The sequence below is a fragment of the Carlito syrichta genome, unplaced genomic scaffold (genome assembly GCF_000164805.1).
Source record: "Carlito syrichta isolate Samal-C Ts95f unplaced genomic scaffold, Tarsius_syrichta-2.0.1 Scaffold305313, whole genome shotgun sequence".
In the NCBI taxonomy this organism is placed as follows: Eukaryota; Metazoa; Chordata; class Mammalia; order Primates; family Tarsiidae; genus Carlito; species Carlito syrichta.
Window position 1 is genome coordinate 352,814 of NW_007249409.1, and position 19,573 is coordinate 372,386.

At 44.0% G+C, this 19,573-nt stretch overlaps 1 protein-coding gene across 1 annotated transcript in view; it reads left to right on the top strand.

The window, feature by feature from the left end:
- Window positions 1–19,573, top strand: part of DEPDC5 (DEP domain containing 5) — a 147,362-nt gene that overhangs the window by 95,220 nt on the left and 32,569 nt on the right. The window contains exons 32-33 of the mRNA XM_008061535.2: window positions 3,405–3,513; window positions 6,668–6,733. Coding sequence (XP_008059726.1) covers window positions 3,405–3,513; window positions 6,668–6,733 — 175 coding nt within the window. The remainder of the gene's footprint in view (window positions 1–3,404; window positions 3,514–6,667; window positions 6,734–19,573) is intronic.

Sequence of the window (19,573 nt, forward strand, 5' to 3'; positions counted from 1 at the left end):
GAAGGATCGCCGGAGCACAGCAGGTCGAGGCTGCGGTGGCCTGGAGCGGCCACTGCACTCTAGTCTGGGCGACAGAGTGAGACTCCAACTCAAAAAACAAAAACTTGTAGTTCTCAGGAAGTGCCAGGTTCAGAGGAACATATTAAACCATAGAGGGGTATAATCAGCACATCCAGACATATAAATTTACAGTACAAATGAGTTGCTTTCTTTCACAAATAAATTGCAAGGCTAAGAAGAGATGAAGAGGAGCTTGTACCTTAAAAGAGACTTGAGAGACATAACTTATTGCAATGGAGGGAGTCTAATTGAGTCTTGCTTTGAGCAAACACACTGAAAAAAATATTTTTTTGAGACAATTGGGGAAATGTTTTATTTTAGAACATTTTAAAAAATTAAAGTAATTTTTTAGAAATACTGAAGTGTTTATGGATGAAATGATATTATGTGAGTTTTGCTTCAAAATAATTGGCATGAGTAGGTTGAGGATATGGATGAATATTAAGAATGGCTCTAAGTATATAATTTTGGTGACTGGGTATGTAGAGATTCATTATATTATCCTGTCTGAATTTTTTCCATAATAAAAAATGTTAAAAAGGGAGAGTACAACAGATTACTATGGAAACAGATTTTAAATCCTTAGTATGTGATTGCTCCATAGTCAGTAACAAAAATGTCAAAATTTAAGATGAGAGAAGAGCTGTAAGCTGGATCTCAGGGAAGCAGACTGAGATGGGATGTAGCATGTAGGATGTTTAGTAAGGAGAGTCCTTAGGCTCAACACCTGCAGGAGGTGGGAGGAAGAAACCAGAGTGGGCACAGGGAGAAACTGGGCTGCAGCCCAGGCTCAGTGACAGCCTCAGATGACCCCACAGGAGCTTTGGGGTTAGAATGGCCTTCATAGATTGTCTGGATTGGTCCAAAGATGCTAGGCCTTTACACACACGTGCACACAACCCATTGAGCATTTATTTGCTATGGCCGCCCAGAGGAGAAGCATGTGCTCAAATGAGGTTGTGCTGTAGTAGGGACAACTGAGCCTCCTGGACAACACTTCCAGCCACTAAGGCAACAAGGCTATGGCAGAGCGATCTGGGCTATGTCCCGCATTGTCTGCCATAGAAAGGCGATATTAAAATAATAATAATGCATTTAGGGCTATAATGTGAGACCTCTGAAACTTACCAAATAAGAATGCAATGATATATTAAAACAGTGTAATTTGGCCGGGCTCAGTGGCTCAGCCTGTAATCCCAGCACTTTGGGAGCCCAAGGCGAGTGAACTGTCTGAGCCTGTGGGTTTGAGACCCACCCAACTTGGTGAGACCTCATCTCTACAAATAAATAAAAAATTAGCCGGGTGTGGTAGTACGTGCCTGTAGCTCCGGCTACTTGGAAGGCTGAGGCAGTAGGATCGCTGGAAACCCAGCAGGTCGAGGCTACAGTGGTCGGGAGCGTGTCATTGCACTCTAGTCTGGGTAACAGAGTGAGACTCAAAATAAAACTATGTAATTTAAGCTAAAATAGATCATAGTTGCCAGCCTTGGTGGCTCAGCCTGTAATCCCGCACCTTTGGGAGGCTGAGGTGAGTGGATTGCCTGAGCCCGCGGGTTCGAGACCCGCCTGGGCAGCGAGACCTCATCTCTACAATAAATCAAAAAAAAAAATCAGCTGGGCGTGGTAGCGCATGCCTATAATTCCGGCTACTTGGAAGGCTGAGGCGGAATGATCGCCGGAGCCCAGCAGGTCGAGGCTGCGGTGGCCGGGAGCGGCCACTGCATTCCAGTCTGGGCGACATTGAGACTCCAACTCACAAAAAAATAAAAAAAGTTTAATAAAAAAAAATTTAAAAATAAAATAGATCATAGTTAATTTTTTTTTCTTTTGAGACAGCCTCAGTCTGTCCCCAGACTGGAGTGCTGTGGCATACTCAAGGCTACCTCAGACTCTACCTGCTGGGTTCAGGAGATCCTTCTGCTTCACCCTTCGAGGTAGCTGGAACTACAGGCATATACCACCACACCAGGCTAATTTTTTTTATTTGTTGTAGAGATGAGGTCTTGCCAAGCTACCCAGGCTGGTCTCAAACCCCTCTTACCTCCACCTCCCAAAGTGCTGGGATTACAGGCATGAGCCACAGTGCCTGGCCCATAATTAATTTTAATACACACAAAAAATTAGGAATATAAACATAAAAGTATGCATTTATGTACATCAGAATTGAGATGGGATGAGATATAAGAAGACCATATTTGTCCTGTGTAATGAGAGAATATCTGTCAGTTTGTTTTTTGGTGGAGGGATGTAAGTATGAATATTTTAAAAATTAACATATAAATCCCTTAAAAATATAGAGAGAGTTGACACATTTCCCCCTATTTAGTTTATTTTGCATGTTAATGCAGCCCTCATTTTCAGAATGTGCTTTTGTTGGCATAATTAATACAAATAGACAAAAAAAATCTTCCCAGCGAACTAAAAAAAAAGTTAAAAAAAAAATGGTGTTCATAGGCAGTCACTTAAACCATGTCAGTTGCTTTTCTAAAGTAATATATGAGTACCAAGTGCTGCAGAATGCTTTTTTTTTTTTTGAGCTGGAGTCTCACTCTGTCGCCCAGACTGGAGTGCAGTGGCCACTCCCAGCCACCGCAGCCTCCACCTGCTGGGCTCCGGCCATCCTTCTGCCTCAGCCTCCCAAGTAGCTGGAACTACAGGCGAGCACTACCACGCCTGGCTAATTTTTTTGATTTATTGTAGAGATGAGGGCTCGCCAAGTTGCCTGGGCAGGTCTCGAACCTGCGGGCTCAGGCAATCGCTTCACCTCAGCCTCCCAAAGCACGGGATTATCGGCTGAGCCAGCAAACCCTGCTAGAATGCTTTTTAAATTTGGCTGTTTTCTGATTTCTTGTGGAGGACTGGTGATTGTCCAGCAAATGAATAAAATTAAAGGTATCATGCAGGGCCTGATTTTTTTTTTTTTTTTTTTTTAAGTTGGAGTCTCAGTCTATCACCCAGACGAGTGCAGTGGCCACTCCCGGCCACCGCAGCCTCGACCTGCTGGGCTCCGGCGATCCTTCCACCTCAGCCTTCCATGTAGCCAGAATTACAGGCATGTGCTACCATCCCGGCTGATTTTTTTTTTTTTATTTATTGTAGAAATGAGGTCTCACTGCCCAGGCGGGTCTCGAACCCACGGGCTCAGAGAATCCACTCACCTCAGCCTCCCAAAGGCGCGGGGTTACAGGCTGAGCCACCGAGCCCGGCTTGATTTTTTTTTTTTTTTTTTAAAGAAAGCATATATTTCGAAGATGCCAGCAACAGGGCTGTCTTCATCTTGGCTAATCTGGATCCTTCATCAAGGATCTCTGAGCAAACGACAGTCATGTTTTTCCTCCTTTCAGGTGCCTAGGAGAACAGCAGGCAGCTGTGCATGGTGGGAAGAGCTCTGCCCAGCCAGCCGAGAGCAGCAGCGTTGCCATGACTCCCACCTACATGGACAGCCCACGAAAGGTAAAGGAAGCCACTCCAGCAGGGAGCTGCCGTGTGCTCTCAGAAACTCAGTATGGAGAGTAAAATGGATGGCCCTTCTGCTCCAGGATTGAATGTGCAGATGCTTTGGATGAATTCTACCCCAAACCCTTTTAAGTTTCTATTACTGATACTATTTTTACCCAGGAACTTTCTTGCTCACAGTAGTTAGGAAGCTAACTTCTAGTTAAATGCAGATGTAAAACAGTCAGGCTACACTATATTGGTCAATGCCCAAGATCTGGTTTAAGCTTTGGATTTGGCCTTCTGGTTTTTCTTCAACCTCATATTTAGCTTCGCCAGAGGGAAGTAAAAAGCTACTGAGCAGCTTCCACAAAAGCTCACTCTTCTTTAACAGTGAAATTCCCGTCAGTTTTGTTAGAAATACAGTCAAATGAGAACATCCTGGTGGGAAAAATACAAATAAAAAACCTGAGGCCTTAGGCATGTATCAGGAATAGCAAGTACATTAGAGGGGCTGAAAACTCCATAGGTTGGGCTTTTTGTATATTTTAAAACCAGTAGATTTGGCCCTGTCAACTCCTGGGAAATTCATATTCCAAGATCATTCTGTTGTGGTAGGGTAAGTTGACTATACATTCTCTTATCGAGTCTCTACCACTGGGAGAGGAAGAAGATTTAGTAGATATATGTTATTTTTCAAACTTGTGGTCAAATTGCATATCCATGTCTGTATTTATTTATTATACCTGCACGTCATGAAAATTTCCCATGTCTTTAAATATTTTGCAAAAGCATGATTTAAAAACATAGCTATATAATATTTGATCATATGAATATACCTTCATTTATAACTTTTATGTTAAAAATGCAATTTCTGATTTGAAACATGATTTTTGTTAATTCTGTACATTTAAAAAATCATTCTATAGTGTATCAGTCATAAATAATGTTGCAATGAGCATCTCTGTAATATTATTTGACCACATCTCTGATTATTTATTTAGCATAAATTATTAGAATTAGACTACTGAGGTAAAGGTATTAAAATGTGAGAAAAAGTATCAACTGAGGCTGCAGGCAGCTTGTAGACTCTATTGAGCAGAGATTGACAAACCTAAATACATATTTTAGACTTTGCAGGCCAGGAAGCAAACTAAGGGTATTGTGTAAGTCAGTATTCCCATGACCATTTGAAACTGTAAAGCCATTCTTAGCTCACGGGCTAGAAAAATCCATGTGTCTGGCCAGGTTTGGCCCTGCAAGCTGTAGTTTGCCGATCCCTGCTCTAGGGAGTAGCTTTCAGTCCCAAGGATATTCTGTGTGTAATGAATGATCTGTTGATCATGAGTCTTTCTACCTGTCCTCCCTCATGTGTATATAATCTCAGCATCATCAGCACCTCTGCTTCGTTATGTTCTGGCAGAGAAGGTACAGATATGGAACAATGAGATACCCAAGTACCGTGTGTGCTGTCCACTAGCTTTTACCTCTTTTCATCACCACCTTTGAGGATTAGAAACAGTGCCAAGAGCCAGGCTCGATGGCTTAGCCTGTAATCCTGCGCTTTGGGAGGCTGAGGTGAGTGGGTTGCCTGAGCCTGTGGGTTTGAGACCTGCCTGGGCAACTTGGCGAGCCCTCATCTCTACAATAAATCAAAAAATCAGCCGGGCGTGGTAGCTCATGCCTGTAATTCCGGCTACTCGGAAGGCTGAGGTGGAAGGATCGCCGGAGCCCAGCAGGTCGAGGCTGCGGTGGCCGGGAGCGGCCACTGCACTCCAGTCTGGGCGACAGAGTGAGACTCCAACTCAAAAAAAAAAAAAAGAAACAGTGCCAAGGACAAGACTGAAAACTAGAGAAAACTGGACTGAAAACTGGAGTTATAAACATATCAGTTTGCTGTTTAGAACACTCTCCTGGTCTTCCATGTGAACACTGAAATCCACACGTGTGAGCCGTCAGTAATGCTGGGTATTAACTCCTGAGTAGTCAAGGAGCAGCAAAGATGCTATGAGATGGCCAAAGCGAAGAGCCCTCCTGACATGCTCAGACATGCCCAACTGTGTCTCCAGGCAGCATCTCTTGCTAGGATGCATGAGGGTACCTGCATCTGCATCTCCATTGACACAAGTCTCCAAGATTTGTTACCTGAGTTTGCAGTCACTTATAGGAAGTAGTGGTAGTATTGATAAAATGAACACCCAAGTATTTTAATTATTCTACTTTTTGAACTGAGAAAAAGTTGTAGGAAAGCAGGGAGCTTGAAATTTATCAAGTACCAATCCTGAATTTCTGTGCTAAGCATTAAAACAAACAAACAAAAAAGATTCTGAAGGAACAGAGTATATTTCTTAAGAAAAATGGCAGGGATCTTTGGAAAAGTCCTCTGTTCCATTTTTGTTTTAAATACATGGCCACTTGATCCCCACAAGAGGAAGGTGGGGAGGGAAAGACAGCTTTAGGAAGCCTCTTACAATGAGTGCTTACAGATCTGACATTACATATGTCTTAGCTTCTTGATGATTTTGTTATACAAACACTGGAGTAGAAGGATTGGCTGCTTCTGTACCCCCTGTTTGCTCTGAAAATTAAGCAAGAAGCTGTTCTGCATCAAATCCTCTTCTCCCATCTGACTGCCATGTTTAATAACAAGCAAAAAAAAACTTTCTGTGTATCTCCCCAAGAGGACTGCTGGTCACCCAGCCAGGCGGGAGGCCAGGATGTTGCCTTACCCTGCAGCCCATCCAAGCTGCTCTGTGGCCTTTCCCCCTTCCTTGGCATAGGTCTGAAGGAATTTCAGAGCTATGTGGGAGGGTGAGAGCATCCAAGCTACGCTCTGATGAGACCTAAGGGAGCTTGGACACACCTTCTAACCCGGGTGCTTTCTCCCACACAGATGGGATACTCTACTCAGGAAGGTGTTTCTGCTAATGCTTTGCATTAGGATATTGTCTTCCTGGGTGGATCTCTCTCTCTCTCTCTCTCTCTCTCTCTCTCTCTCGTTATCTCCATTCCCCTCCATGTATCCTTGTTTCTCTCCTTCCCTCCTTGTTGTCATTTATATTTTTTATTTTTCATGCCTCTCTCCTTCCCCTGATGGTTAACCACTGGTACACATTCCATTTCTTTGCTTCCTTGCACCTGCTGCTGCTGCTTCCTCCTCCTCTGACTTCAGGACGGGGCCTTCTTTATGGAGTTTGTCCGCAGCCCACGCACAGCATCGTCTGCCTTCTACTCTCAGGTTAGTCAAACTCCAGGGCTCCACATGCCTGCCCCATCAGCAGAAGCCACTGTTTGACTCTGAACAGATGGAATTGGGCTGAAACTGAGTTTGAGGGGCTGTTGAAATTGAATTTGGTCCCAGAAGTATACACTCCCTCCCAGGATGTTTGTGGCATTGATGTGGGATGGAAAAGATTAATGTAGGAGAACTAATAATTGTACCAGTGTTGGCACAAATGCCAGTCTGTTTCACATGTTTGCCATTGATTCTCTGCCACATTGTAGCATCTTCCCTTTTAGATTTTATAAGCAACGTGAAATATACTTACTTAAGGACTGAACACTTTTTTTTTTCCAGCACAACTGGATAAATTTATAACAGTATGGCAGGAAGTGGTGAAAAACAGAGCAAATATTTATTAATAGCTGTGTGCTGCATCATAGGCTTATGGTGTAGTTTGCGTAGCCTTTCGGCTTTTCTTATTTGTCAAATAAAGGTTTTGAACCAAATATCCAAGGGCCTTCCAAGCCTTGAAATCCTTCACTTACTATGTGCCAAGTACATGTATGATCTAATTTTATCCTCACAACATAAGCCTCTGAGTTAAGTATAAGTTTTATTCACACTTTACAAATTGAGAAATTAAGAGACAAAGAAGTTATGCTGGCCAGTTGCAGTGGCTTACACCTATAATCCTAGCACATTGGAAGGTTGACGTAGGAAGACTTCTTGAGCCCAGGAGTTTGAGACCAACCTAGGCAACACAATGAGACCTCATCACTACAAAAAAAAAAAAAAGTTAGCCTAGCATGGTGGTATGCACCTGTAGTCCCAGCTACTTGGGAGACTGATGCAGAAGGATCACCTGACTCCAGGAAGGTTGAGGCTGCGGTGAGCCATGAGCATGCCACTCTACTCCAGCCTAGGCAACAGAGTGAAACTCCACCTAAAAAAAAAGAAGAAGTAGAGCTGGAATTTAAATTCAGGACCCACGTGCTTGACTCATGATCCACTCTGTAATTAGCATTGACAGTTACTGTCTTGACAGGGCCTAGGTGAAGAGAAACAAGGCTCCCTGCTCTTTATCAAGGCCCCTGAGTATATGAAATTGACTTAGTTACAGAGAGTGGAAAGAGTCTAAAAGGTTTATGTAGAATGGGCAGACTAAGGAGGATGAGACTTGGGAGGTTCAAGGGCGAAGGTTAGGGAGTCTTTATGTAGTAGAAGTCAGAAAACTGACGTTTATGGAGTACTTTGCTAACTACTGTGAAAAGAGCTTTGCAAGCATAATCTTTTCAACAACCTATAAGGTGCAGGTATTAGCACCCCACTTTCCATGCAAGGAAACTGAGTCTTAAAGATGTTAGCTGGTTTGGCACAGTGGCTCATGCCTATGATTCCAACTACTCTAAGGTGGGAGGATCACCTGAGCCTAGGAGTTTGAGGCTACAGTGAGCTATGATCGTGCTATTGCACTCCAGCCTGGGTGACCAAGTAAAACCCTGTCTTTTAAAAAAATGCATACGTACATAAATTTTAAAAATGAGGAAAAAAAGACATCAGATGGTCAAAGAACACAGAACTAGTGAGCTCCTGCAGCAACCTGTCCACTGTGCTGGGAGAGTAAGGATTTAGTTAACATGGAGCCTTCCCTTTTTTAGGAGACCAGAGGTTGCCGAGTCTGTCTGGAGGTATTCAGATGTCTGCATCTGCTTCTTCCCAATGAGCTGTGTGGTCCTGGGCAAATCCCTGTCAGGATCTCTGAGTCCTAATTCTCTGATCACTGAGTGTAGGTGGCACACAATATCTTTAGCTTAAAACAAACTTATGCTAATCCTTCAACATTTCACTTCCTAACAAGATACTTTGTTGTGGAAAACTTTAGATCTAGATTAGAATTTAACATAAGAAAAATCAATAGAGCTGAGAGTTGTTTTATAAATCCTGTAATATAATAATCCATATAGCTTCATAAGATGGAATTCACAAGTAGAACAAAAAAAGTGAGTGTGTTCCTGCAATTGGAAATAGCAGGTGGAAATCAGACTTTAGGAGAGGCACATGAATAAAGCTTACATTACCTGCCAGGTATTTTGTTAAAAAGATGTATGTGAGGCTGGAAATGTATACATTCAAAAAATTCAATCTCAATCTGTATCAGAAGTAGTAAGGGAGTTCTTTATAGAAACACAAAGTTAAACTGTACTTTTAAATTTTGTTTATATAGTTCATTCTATTTTAGTAAAATGTACATAACATAAAATTTGCTTTTTTTTCTAACAAGCAACATAAAATGGGGGAGAGGGACCAGTAGAATCAGTTGGCTGCTTTCAGACCTTGGCTTCAGCACTATATCAGGGAGCTGCTTGGGCACATTAATTAACCCTCTGATTCTCAGTTTCCTCATTGTAAAAAGAAGTAGAAATAATCTCTTTGAAGAGTTTGAGGATTAGAAGCAATAACATATCTCTCAACAAATTTCAAGGGAATGAAGTCATATAGAGCAGGAATCCTCAATCCCCAGGCCATGGATGGGTACCAATTAGGAACCAGGCTGCACAGCAGGAGGTGAGTGGCAAGCCGAGTGAAGGTTCATCTGTATTTACAGCTGCTCCCCATTGCTTGCATTACTACCTGAGCTCCACCTCCTGAAAGATCAGTGGTGGCATTAGATTCTTTTAGGAGCCTGAACCCCATTGTGAACTTTGCATGCGAGGGATCAAGATTGTGTACTCCTTATGATCTTACTGCCTGATGATCTGGGATGGAGCTGACGCAGTAATGCTGGGGAGCGGCTACAAATACAGATTAACATTAGCAATGAGATTTGACTACACAGAGACCATAATAAATCAATTGCTTGCAAACTCATATCAAAACTGTATCAGCAACTAGCAAGTGAGTTGATGTACTTCAGTTATACAACTGTATCGGGTGGCAGGCAGAATCGGACACTTATTTTAGTCCTTGTGTGGCCTGCCCATTATTTTATTTACCACTTCCATCTGCACCTCTTTTTTTTTTATGGTTAGTTGTATATGTATTTCATTACATATTACAATGTAATAATAATAGAAATAAAGCATACAATATTATGTGCTTGAATCATCCTGGCCCCCCCATCTGTGGAAAAATTGTCTTCCATAAAGCCAGTCTCTGAAGCCAAAAACTTTGGGGACCACTAATATAGAGCACATTTCTGACCACAGTGTAGTTAACTTACATGTCAAAAGAAATGACTAAAAATAACCTAGAAGGAGCCGGGCTCGGTGGCTCAGCCTGTAATCCCGCGACTTTGGGAGGCTGAGGTGAGTGGATTGCCTGAGCCCGCGGGTTCGAGATCCGCCTGGGCAGGCGAGACCTCATCTCTACAATAAATCAAAAAATTAGCCAGACATGGTAGCATACGCCTGTAATTCCAGCTACTCGGAAGGCTGAGGTGGAAGAATTGCTGGAGCCCAGCAGGTCAAGGCTGCGGTGGCCGGGAGCGGCCACTGCACTCCAGTCTGGGTGACAGAATGAGACTCCAACTCAAAAAAATAAATAAATAAATAAATAACCTAGAAAACCCCCATATATTTGGAAATTAAGTAACACACTTCTAATCATGCATGTAGCAGGAATGATATATATAAATGACTGTTGTGGTACTTGATATGTGGTGGGCACACATTAAACCCTAGCAATGATTAAGATTGGTATTACTATAATGCCAGATTATAATATCAATTTAACATATATCTGTTTATTAGTGTCTGCTCCCTATTCCTGCTGCTGTTTCTTTTCTTTCTTTTTTTTTCTTTTTTTTGAGTTGGAGTCTCACTCTGTCACCCAGACCGGAGTGCGGTGGCCACTCCCGGCCACCGCAGCCTTGACCTGCTGGGCCCCGGCAATCCTTCGCCTCAGCCTTCCAAGTAGCTGGAACTACAGGTGCGCGCTACCACACCCGCCTAATTTTTTGATTTATTGTAGAGATGAGATCTCACCAAGTTGCCCAGGTAGGTCTCGAGCTCACGGGCTCAGGCAATCCACTCACTTCAGCCTCCCAAGGCGCAGGATTACAGGCTGAGCCATGGAGCTGGCGCTTGTTTTTTTTTTTAATTTTTTAAGTATTTATTTATTTATTTGAGTTGGAGTCTCACTCTGTTGCCCAGACTGGAGTGCAGTGGCCGCTCCCGGCCACCGCAGCCCCGACCTGCTGGGCTCCAGAGATCCTTCTGACTCAGCCTTCCGAGTAGCTGGAACTACAGGCGCGCGCTACCACACCCGGCTAATTTTTTTTAAATTTATTGTAGAGATGAGGTCTCACCAAGTTGCCCAGATGGGTCTCGAACCCGCAGGCTCAGGCAGTTCACTCACCTCAGCCTCCTAAGGTGCGGGATTACAGGCTGAGCAACCGAGCCAGCTTTCTTTTTTTTTAAAAGAAGGATTTATTGAGAGGACAGAAAATCTCCCAGAGTGGAAGGGATCCAAGGGGGTTGCCCCCTGCTATTGTTTCTATCCACCCTAATCCAGGACCAGAAAGTACAGAGTGTGTAGTGAGTTCCTTAAAACAAAGGAGCTGCATGTTAAGACTGTCAGAGCCAGGTACAGTAGCTCACTGTAATCCCAACGATTTGGAAGGCCAAGGCAGGAAGATTGCTTCAGGCCAGGAGTTTGCGATCCCATCATAGCAAGACCCCCATCTCTAAGGGAAAAAAAAAATTAGCCAGGGATGGTGGCATTCACCTATGGTCCTAACTACTTGGGAGGCTGAGGCAGGAGGATTGCATGAGCCCAGGAATTTGAGACTGTTGTGAGCCATGATTGTGCCACTGCATTCCAGCCTGGGCAACAGAGTGAGAACTCATCTCTTAAAAAATAAACAAACAAAAAGAAATGATCAGAGTGTTGACTTTGGCATCATGCTGCTTGTCACTTCACAGATTGGTAGTATACCCTTTGGCAACTATACCAACCTCTCCCAACCTTGGGTTTCTCATCTGTAGAGTGGGATTCATAACTCTGTTCTCCTTATAGGTTGCTGTGAGAGCAAAGTAAGATAAACCATCTTTGTAGTTAGTACAGACCTGGGGCAATAGTAATTATTCATACATGTACCTGTGTGTCGGTGAGGGAGAGAGACGGGTAGGGGGAGGACAAGGATACAAACTAGTGAACAAGCTTGATATGGCCAGTCAGCTCTTTTCTCTTGAGTATTTGTATTAAAATGGACTGGGACTAGGTTACCTCTCCTTCCCCTTCTAGCTTTGAAATTCTGCAGTGACCCCGTTGGACCTTAGAATGGAGATAAGTTCTGGCTGAATCAGTCACAAAGCTGTTGCCCCTCAGAACAGCCCTCTGCAGAGAAGCTGTTCTCATTGGCCTGGGTGTAGGGGGCCATCATCCTAAACTTGTTCATCCATATCCTGTTCTTGGGAAATTGATATTTCTCACCACAGACTTCATAAGACTGTGAAGGGCATGAGAAACACTTGGTAATGAGGCATTCCTCAGAAGTCAGCCTTATGATGTCTTCGTGTGCAGCCTGGAGCTTGAAGGGATGTGGTGTTCAAGTGAGGCTTCTGGCTCATGAGGCCTTAGCTGGTGTAAGGGTCTGTACCCTCTCCTCACCTCCCAACCCCAGTAGTTTCTCTCACAAGGAGGCCTGGCTCTCAGGAGCCCAGCCCAGCATGTCCAGGTGGATCTGCATGGTGAATGTCTCGAGTCATCGCTTCTCTTGGTCACTTGCATCTCCACCACCACATCCTCTAGCCCAGGTGACCATTTCTCATCTCCTGTGTGGTCTCCTTGCTGTCATCCTGGCCCTCTCTAGTCTGTTTTCCACCCTGTCACCAGGGACACCCTTTGAAATGAAATCCAATTGTGTCACCCCTTGATTAAACTTTTCCATGACTTCCTTTCCTTTGGGATAAATGCCAGAATCCTTATGATGAGCTGAAAAGTCATGAATGGTTAGCCCTGCCTCCCTCTCCAGTCTCGTCTTCTTCTGTCCTCATCCTTATTCTCCTCTCCAGTAACCTCTATAGGCCCCAGGTTTCCTTCTCCTGCCATGCCTTGACATACACTGTTCCCTCTAACCATGCCTAGTCAATTCCTACTCGTCTAGTCAGATCCCACATCATAGACTTGCTAACTTCAGTGCCTCTTTCCTCAACACCTCTCCCAGTTCTACTTTGTGTTTGTGTGACTGGAATGTAATCAATGCTTATCTTCCCTACAGGGCTTAAGCCATGAGAGGGCAGCCACCATGTCTGTTTTGAGCACTAGTTTAACTAGGTGTTCAGTAAATACTGCCTCTGAGATATTGGTGAGGAAGATGGACACAAATAAGTTCAATTTTTTTTCTTTATTAGAGACAGGGTCTCACTCTGTTACCCAGTCTGGATTGCAGTGGTGCGATGATAACTCACTGTAACCTTGAACTCCTGAGCTCAGGCATTCCTATTGCTTCAACCTCACAAGTAGCTAGAACTATAGGCATATGCCACCATGCCTAGCTAATTATTTTTATTATTTTTTGTGTAGAGACAGGATTTTTCTGTGTTGCCCAGGCTGGTCTCAAACTCCTGGCCTCAAGTAATCCTCCTGCCTTAGCCTCTCAAAATTCTGTGAGTCACTGCGTCCATCCTACAAAAAAGTTTATTTTAAACAATGGGACCTTTGCCCCCTCCCACCATTTATAATTTTCTCCAAACCCTGAAATATAACTCAAATGTGGAACCATTCTGGTTTAAGTATGTTGGGAGAGTGAAGAGGAGGTAACTTATAGTCCCAGATAGTTGTACCCTATATAGCTCCAGAGAAACTAGATTTTACAGAATGCACTTTGGGACAACATCTATTAGGGTGGTAGTTTTCAGCATGCTCATGGGATCATGGAGAGAGTTTTCTGGGGAGTCCGAGGCGATGTGTCCAAAAGTGAACTTTTGTCCTTTGTTCTGGTTCTTAGGAATCTTGAATGAACAAAGGGCTCCTATCCCCAGGGGCTCAGCTCCTCCAGAGGACCCAGTAATCAACCTTTGCCCTAACCTAAACCCTCCACTGTCAGTTATGCTTTGCAAGGATCAGGGCAGTTCACCTGAAGGACTTTTGATCCAGTCACTAGTGTCCCTAAAGAAAACATGCTCAGTCTTGACATGTTTTTAAATTTTTCACATTGGTTGGGAATATATATATATAAAGCAGGATTTATTGAGAGGACAGAAAAGCTCCCTCAGTGGGAGGGGACCCTAAGGGGCTGCCTGGGAATATTTAAAAATCAAAAGATTTTGTACCAAAATCCAAGCTCCTGTCTTGTGTTATAAAATAAGCTAGGTACCGGGCTCGGTGGCTCAGCCTGTAATCCCGTGCCTTTGGGAGGCTGAGGTGAGTGGATTGCCTGAGCCCGCGGGTTCAAGACCCGCCTGGGCAACTTGGCGAGATCTCGTCTCTACAATAAATCAAAAATTAGCAGGGAGTGGTAGCGCACACCTGTAGTTCCAGCTGCTTGGAAGGCTGAGGCGGAAGGATCGCCGGAGCCCAGCAGGTTGAGGCTGCGGTGGCCGGGAACGGCCACTGCACTCCAGTCTGGGCAACAGAGTGAGACTCCGACTCAAAAAAAATAATAATAAGCTAGGCCCCAGGGCCTGGTTTCCTACCTGGCAGTAGTCGCATGGCCACAGAACAGCCTGCAACCTTTCCTTCCTTTAATAACCAGATGCACCTATGTATTATCTATAGGCCCCGTACACATTTTTGTTGTTGTTGTTTTCAACCTTTGCTCTGGTGCAGTGCTTTCCAGTAGAACTTTTTGCAATAATGGAAATGTTTTATGTCTGCACTGCCCAGCACAGCAGCCTCTAGTCACAGGTAGCTACTGAGCATTTGGCATGTGGCTGTTATTACTGAGAAACTGAATTTTTTTTTTTTTGAGTCAGAGTCTCACTGTGTCGCCAAGGCTGGAGTGCAGTGGCACACTCACAGCAACCCCAGCGTTGACCTGCTAGGCTCAGATGATCCTTCCACCTCAGCCTTCCAAGTAGCTGGAACTACAGGCACGCACTACCATGCCTGGCTAATTTTTAATTTATTGTAGAGACGAGGTCTTGCCAAGTTGCCTGGGCTGATCTTGAAGCCCCAGTCTCAGGCAATCCACTCGCCTTGGCCTCCCAAAGTGCTGGGATTACAGGGTGAGCCACCGAGCCCAGCCAAAACTGAATTTTTAATTTTATTTTAAATAATTTCTATTTAGATAGCCATATGTAGCTTATAGCTACTGTATTGCATGGCACAACTCTGGACATTTAAAATGTCATTGTTAGGATCAAAAAATATTTAAACTATAATTCTACACTGTTCCTACCCTTGTTTTCTCTTTGTTGGATTTCCTTCTATATTTATTTTATATTATTATATGTCTATTTTATTGATTACCTCACCTTTTTTGGAATGATGTGAGATATAAAAATATAAATAATCATTTGGATTGATACATGGAAGAGGGAGGCTGTACCTGTGGATAAAATTCATGTTAGGTTAAAATCCCAGTAGGGGCCTCTAAAATGTTAGGTAAGGTCTAATTGGGAGGAGTGTCTGGTATGCGATCTGATGCCATGTGAAAATTCAAAGAATTGCACAGAAGTTAGAATGGAAAATATGATTTATTTAGAAAGTAAATGAGAGAGAGAGAGAGAGAGAGAGAGAGCGAGAGAAGAGATTCACTTTCCCAAGGTAGGGTAGAGAGCCAAAGCTAAGAAAACATGGTGGCCATACTCAAAAGAGCTTGTGCCTGGCCAGTGCTTAACAAAACAATGGCGGCTACTGTTTGAACTTTCCCTTTGGTGGGAGGGGCAGGTTGTAAGGTGATTAGATGGTGGTTTTTTCTACATCATCACCAAGGGCAGGTAAGCACAGGTACTGATGTCACCATGATAGACAGTCAATGAATGGGTTAGTTACACGATTGCTGCCATGTTGCTGGGGTCTGTGTCATGAAGGTCATGAAGGGCTGATTATGTTAACTTGTTTACAGAACAAGTTGGGGAGGAGGGTTGTAAAACAATTATCAATAGCTACCTCTGAGAGAGCAATTAGAGGGTAGGTTAAAGTGAGCTGCTAGAAAAACATGACAGAAGCTGGGCTCAGTGGCTCAGCCTGTAATCCCGTGCTTTGGGAGGCTGAGGTGAATGGATTGCCTGAGCCCATGGGTTCGAAACCCACCTGGGCAACTTGGCAAGCCCTCATCTCTACAATAAGTTTAAAAATTAGCCAGACGTGGTAGCGCGGGAGGGTCGCTGGAGCCCGGCAGGTCGAGGCTGCGGTGGCCGGGAGCGGCCACTGCACTCCAGTCTAGGCAAGAGTTGAGACTCCAACTCAAAAAAAAAAAAAGAAAAGAAAAGAAAAACGTGACAGAAATAGTCAATGTTAAAATGTCTGTTCATTGGGTATATTGGCTGCATGTTATGTCCTTTCAATTCAGTTCTATTGAGATAGCAAATACTGAGCACCTGCTGGGTATAAGGCTGTGCCAAGTGCTGTGGGAGACACAGGGATGAATAAAACCCTTTATGAATATTACTTATTTAATGCCTGTCTTTTCCTCCCGAACCCCACATGGGAAGCAGGGAGAGAGTTTTAATTTGGGATGGTATTCCCCTTCGCTGATCTTATTTTTTTGTTTTTGTTTTTGTTTTGAGTCAGAGTCTCACTCTGTCACCCAGACTGGAGTGCAGTGGCCGCTCCTGGCCACCACAGCCTCGATATGCTGGGCTCCGGAGATCCTTCCGTCTCAGCCTTCCAAGTAACTGGAAATACAGGCGTGCGCTACCACGCCCGGCTAATTTTTTAATTTATTGTAGAGATGAGGTCTCGCCAAGTTGCCCAGGCGGGTCTTGAACCCGTGGGCTCAGGCAATCCACTTACCTCAGCCTCCCGAAGCGCTGGGATTACAGGCTGAGCCACCTAGCCCAGCTCCTTCGCTGATCTTATAAACCTCGGAAAATATCCAGGCTGTTGGGCTGGAAGTTACTCGCAAGCTTTCCTGCTCTACAAGGTATATGGAATTCTGTTATGGATCCCTTTGCAATTTTTCTATTGCAATGCCTGGAAGGGGCTTGGTAACTAGAAGGCAGCAGCACTACTTAGCCCATTTGTCTCTAGGTGAGACACAGCAGGGTGTTTTGTCCACCAGCCTCCAGGCACAGTTGGAGAGCTGCTGGCAGAGCTGGCTGTTTCTGGCAGCTGATGATCCTTCAGCATGAGAAGGTAGGGATATGAGAGGTGCATAGGGTGGAAGGTTGTGAGGGCGCCTGTTGTGGTTGGTGCTAATCTCAGAGGCATCTCTGACAGGGCTCCCTCCCTTACCTTCTCCCACAGCTTTGGTGCTGAAAAGTGGTGGGTGGGGAGGGAAGAACTGGGGGTTGGTGCTGCTGCTGAGGATTGTTGTTGTTTTTTAATTAACAAAACTCCAGGTTTTATTTGGATTTTTCCATTTTTTTCCTATTAATACCCTCTTTCTGTTCCAGGATCCAGTTCAGGGTAGCACCTTGGATTTAGTTGTCAGGTCTTCCCAATCTCCCCTTGTCTGTAACCATTTCTCAGTCTTTCCTTGTTTTCTATGACCTTGACCTCCCTGAGGAGTCCTGGCCACGTGTCCCATAGAATGTCTTCACATTTGTCTGATTTTTTTTTTCTGGTTAGACTGCAGTTGTGAGTTTTTAAAGAGAATACACTCTAGGCATGGTGGCTCACACCTGTAATCCCAACACTTTGGGAGAAAGAGGTGAGAGGCTGCCTGAGCCCAGGAGTTCAAGACCAACCTGGGCAATTTGGTGAGATCTCGTCTCTACAATTAAAAAAAAAAAGAAATATAAAGTACCCTTCTCATCACATCATATCAGGGGATACATGAGATCCACAAGACATCACTGGTGATGGTAACAATCATCACTAGTTAATGTATTTGTCAATTGTCTCTACTATGAAGTTACTTTTTCCCCCCTCCTTATACTTCATTCTTTGGGGGTAAGTCACTAAGTCTAACCCACTCCAAAGAGAAAGATGGAGTATCTCATATGTTAAATGGAATCCTTCTGCAAGGAAGATTTCAGACAAAGTTCTTAAGGTTCTTCAGATGAAAAGCATCTCCTTCTGTTTGGCTCGTTTCCAAGCTTCTATGTGAGACATCTGCCATTCTGTCCACCCAGCCTGCTTTTTTCTCTGTTTACCACTAGTTTTATTCCAGAAAATTACTTTTGGTGGTTTGCAGAAGTAAATGCTACCCCAGAATAAAAATGTGACTAGGTGGGGAAAATTCAGGAAAAGAAAACATAAGATAGGACGTAATATAAAGCCTTGTAAAGTAGCTGTGTTTTAAATTCTGCTCTGAACTTCCTGATAGCCAAAGAAAAGTGGGAAACATCTGTTCCAAAACGCAGAGTGGTCATAGATAAGATGAACCAATTTCTTGGTAGAAGTATATCTTTTCCTGGTAGTAAGAGCTGAGCAAGGCCGAGTATGGTGACTCATGCCTGTAGTCCTAGCACTTTGGGAGGTCGAGGCGGGAGGATTGTTCATGCCCAGGAGTTTGAGACCAGCCTAGGCAACATAGCAAGACTGTGTCTCTACAAAAATCAAAAAATTAGCTTGGTGGGTAGCATGTGCCTATAGCGCCAGCTACTCAGGAGGCTGAGGTGGAAGGATCTCCAGAGCCCAGGAGTTTGAGGCTGCAGAAAACATGATCATGCTACTGCACTACAGCCCAGGCGGCAGCGTGTTACTCCAACTTAAAAATAAATAATTTAAAAAAAGATCTGAGCAAAATACCATTCTGTGCAGCCTCTTGAAAGACAGACAGTGCATAATATAGAGCAAGGATCAGGAAACCATGGGGCAAGTCTGGCCCGCCATCTGCTTTTATAAAGTTTTCTTGGAGAAGAGCCACACCCATTCATTTACATATTATCTATGGCTGCTTTCCTGTATTCTCATGCAGACTTGAATAGTTGTGACAGAAACCATATGACCCACAAAGCCTAAATAAAGTATTTACTATCTGATCCCTTATAGAAAATGTTTGCCAGCTCTTGATCTAGAGAACAACTCCTTAGCCATACCCCTACCAAAATAAAACTTAAGGAGTGATGTAAATGTATGGTGATGTCCCTCAGTTTAGGCTGGTGAAGCAATTTTTAGGTTGCAGTAGATAAGAGAACTATAGGCACGCACTACAGGGGCCTAGAAGGCAGTGCCTAAGAACCACTCTTATATGCATAAAAGGTAGGTCTAGTCTCCCCCAGTTAGCTTATCCTGACTTAAATTTAGGGCATGGTACCTGTTACTAGGCCTTACTGTTTAGAAGCAGATGGTGATTGGTAATTGCAAGCTGCCTCTTGCAGCATTTCTCTGTGTGTTTTTGATGCCAGCAAAACCTATGCAGTCCTTTTTTGCAAATTGTTTTGGGCCTGCTGTAGGGGAGCAGAATGGTTCTATCAGAACATGGGGCAGTTGTATACCACAAGGGACATTTGATAATATCTGGGGACATTTTTATTTGTCACAACTGAGGGTGGGAGGATGTAAGGGAGGTATTACTGGCATCCTTGGCACACCAGGGATGCTGCTCAATATCCAGCAATGCACAGGACAGCCCCCACAATAACATATTAGGGTCACACTCTCCCAGCAGGGCCTCCAGAATGTTAGGCCAGGCCCGCTGGAGGTGTGGAGTGTCTGGTGTGTGATCTGATGTCACATGAAAGATGCAAATAATTACAGAAGTTAGATTAGAAAACACAGTTTATTTAAAAGGTAAATTAGAAGCCGGGCTCGGTGGCTCAGCCTGTAATCCTGTGCCTTTGGGAGGCTGAGGTGAGTGAA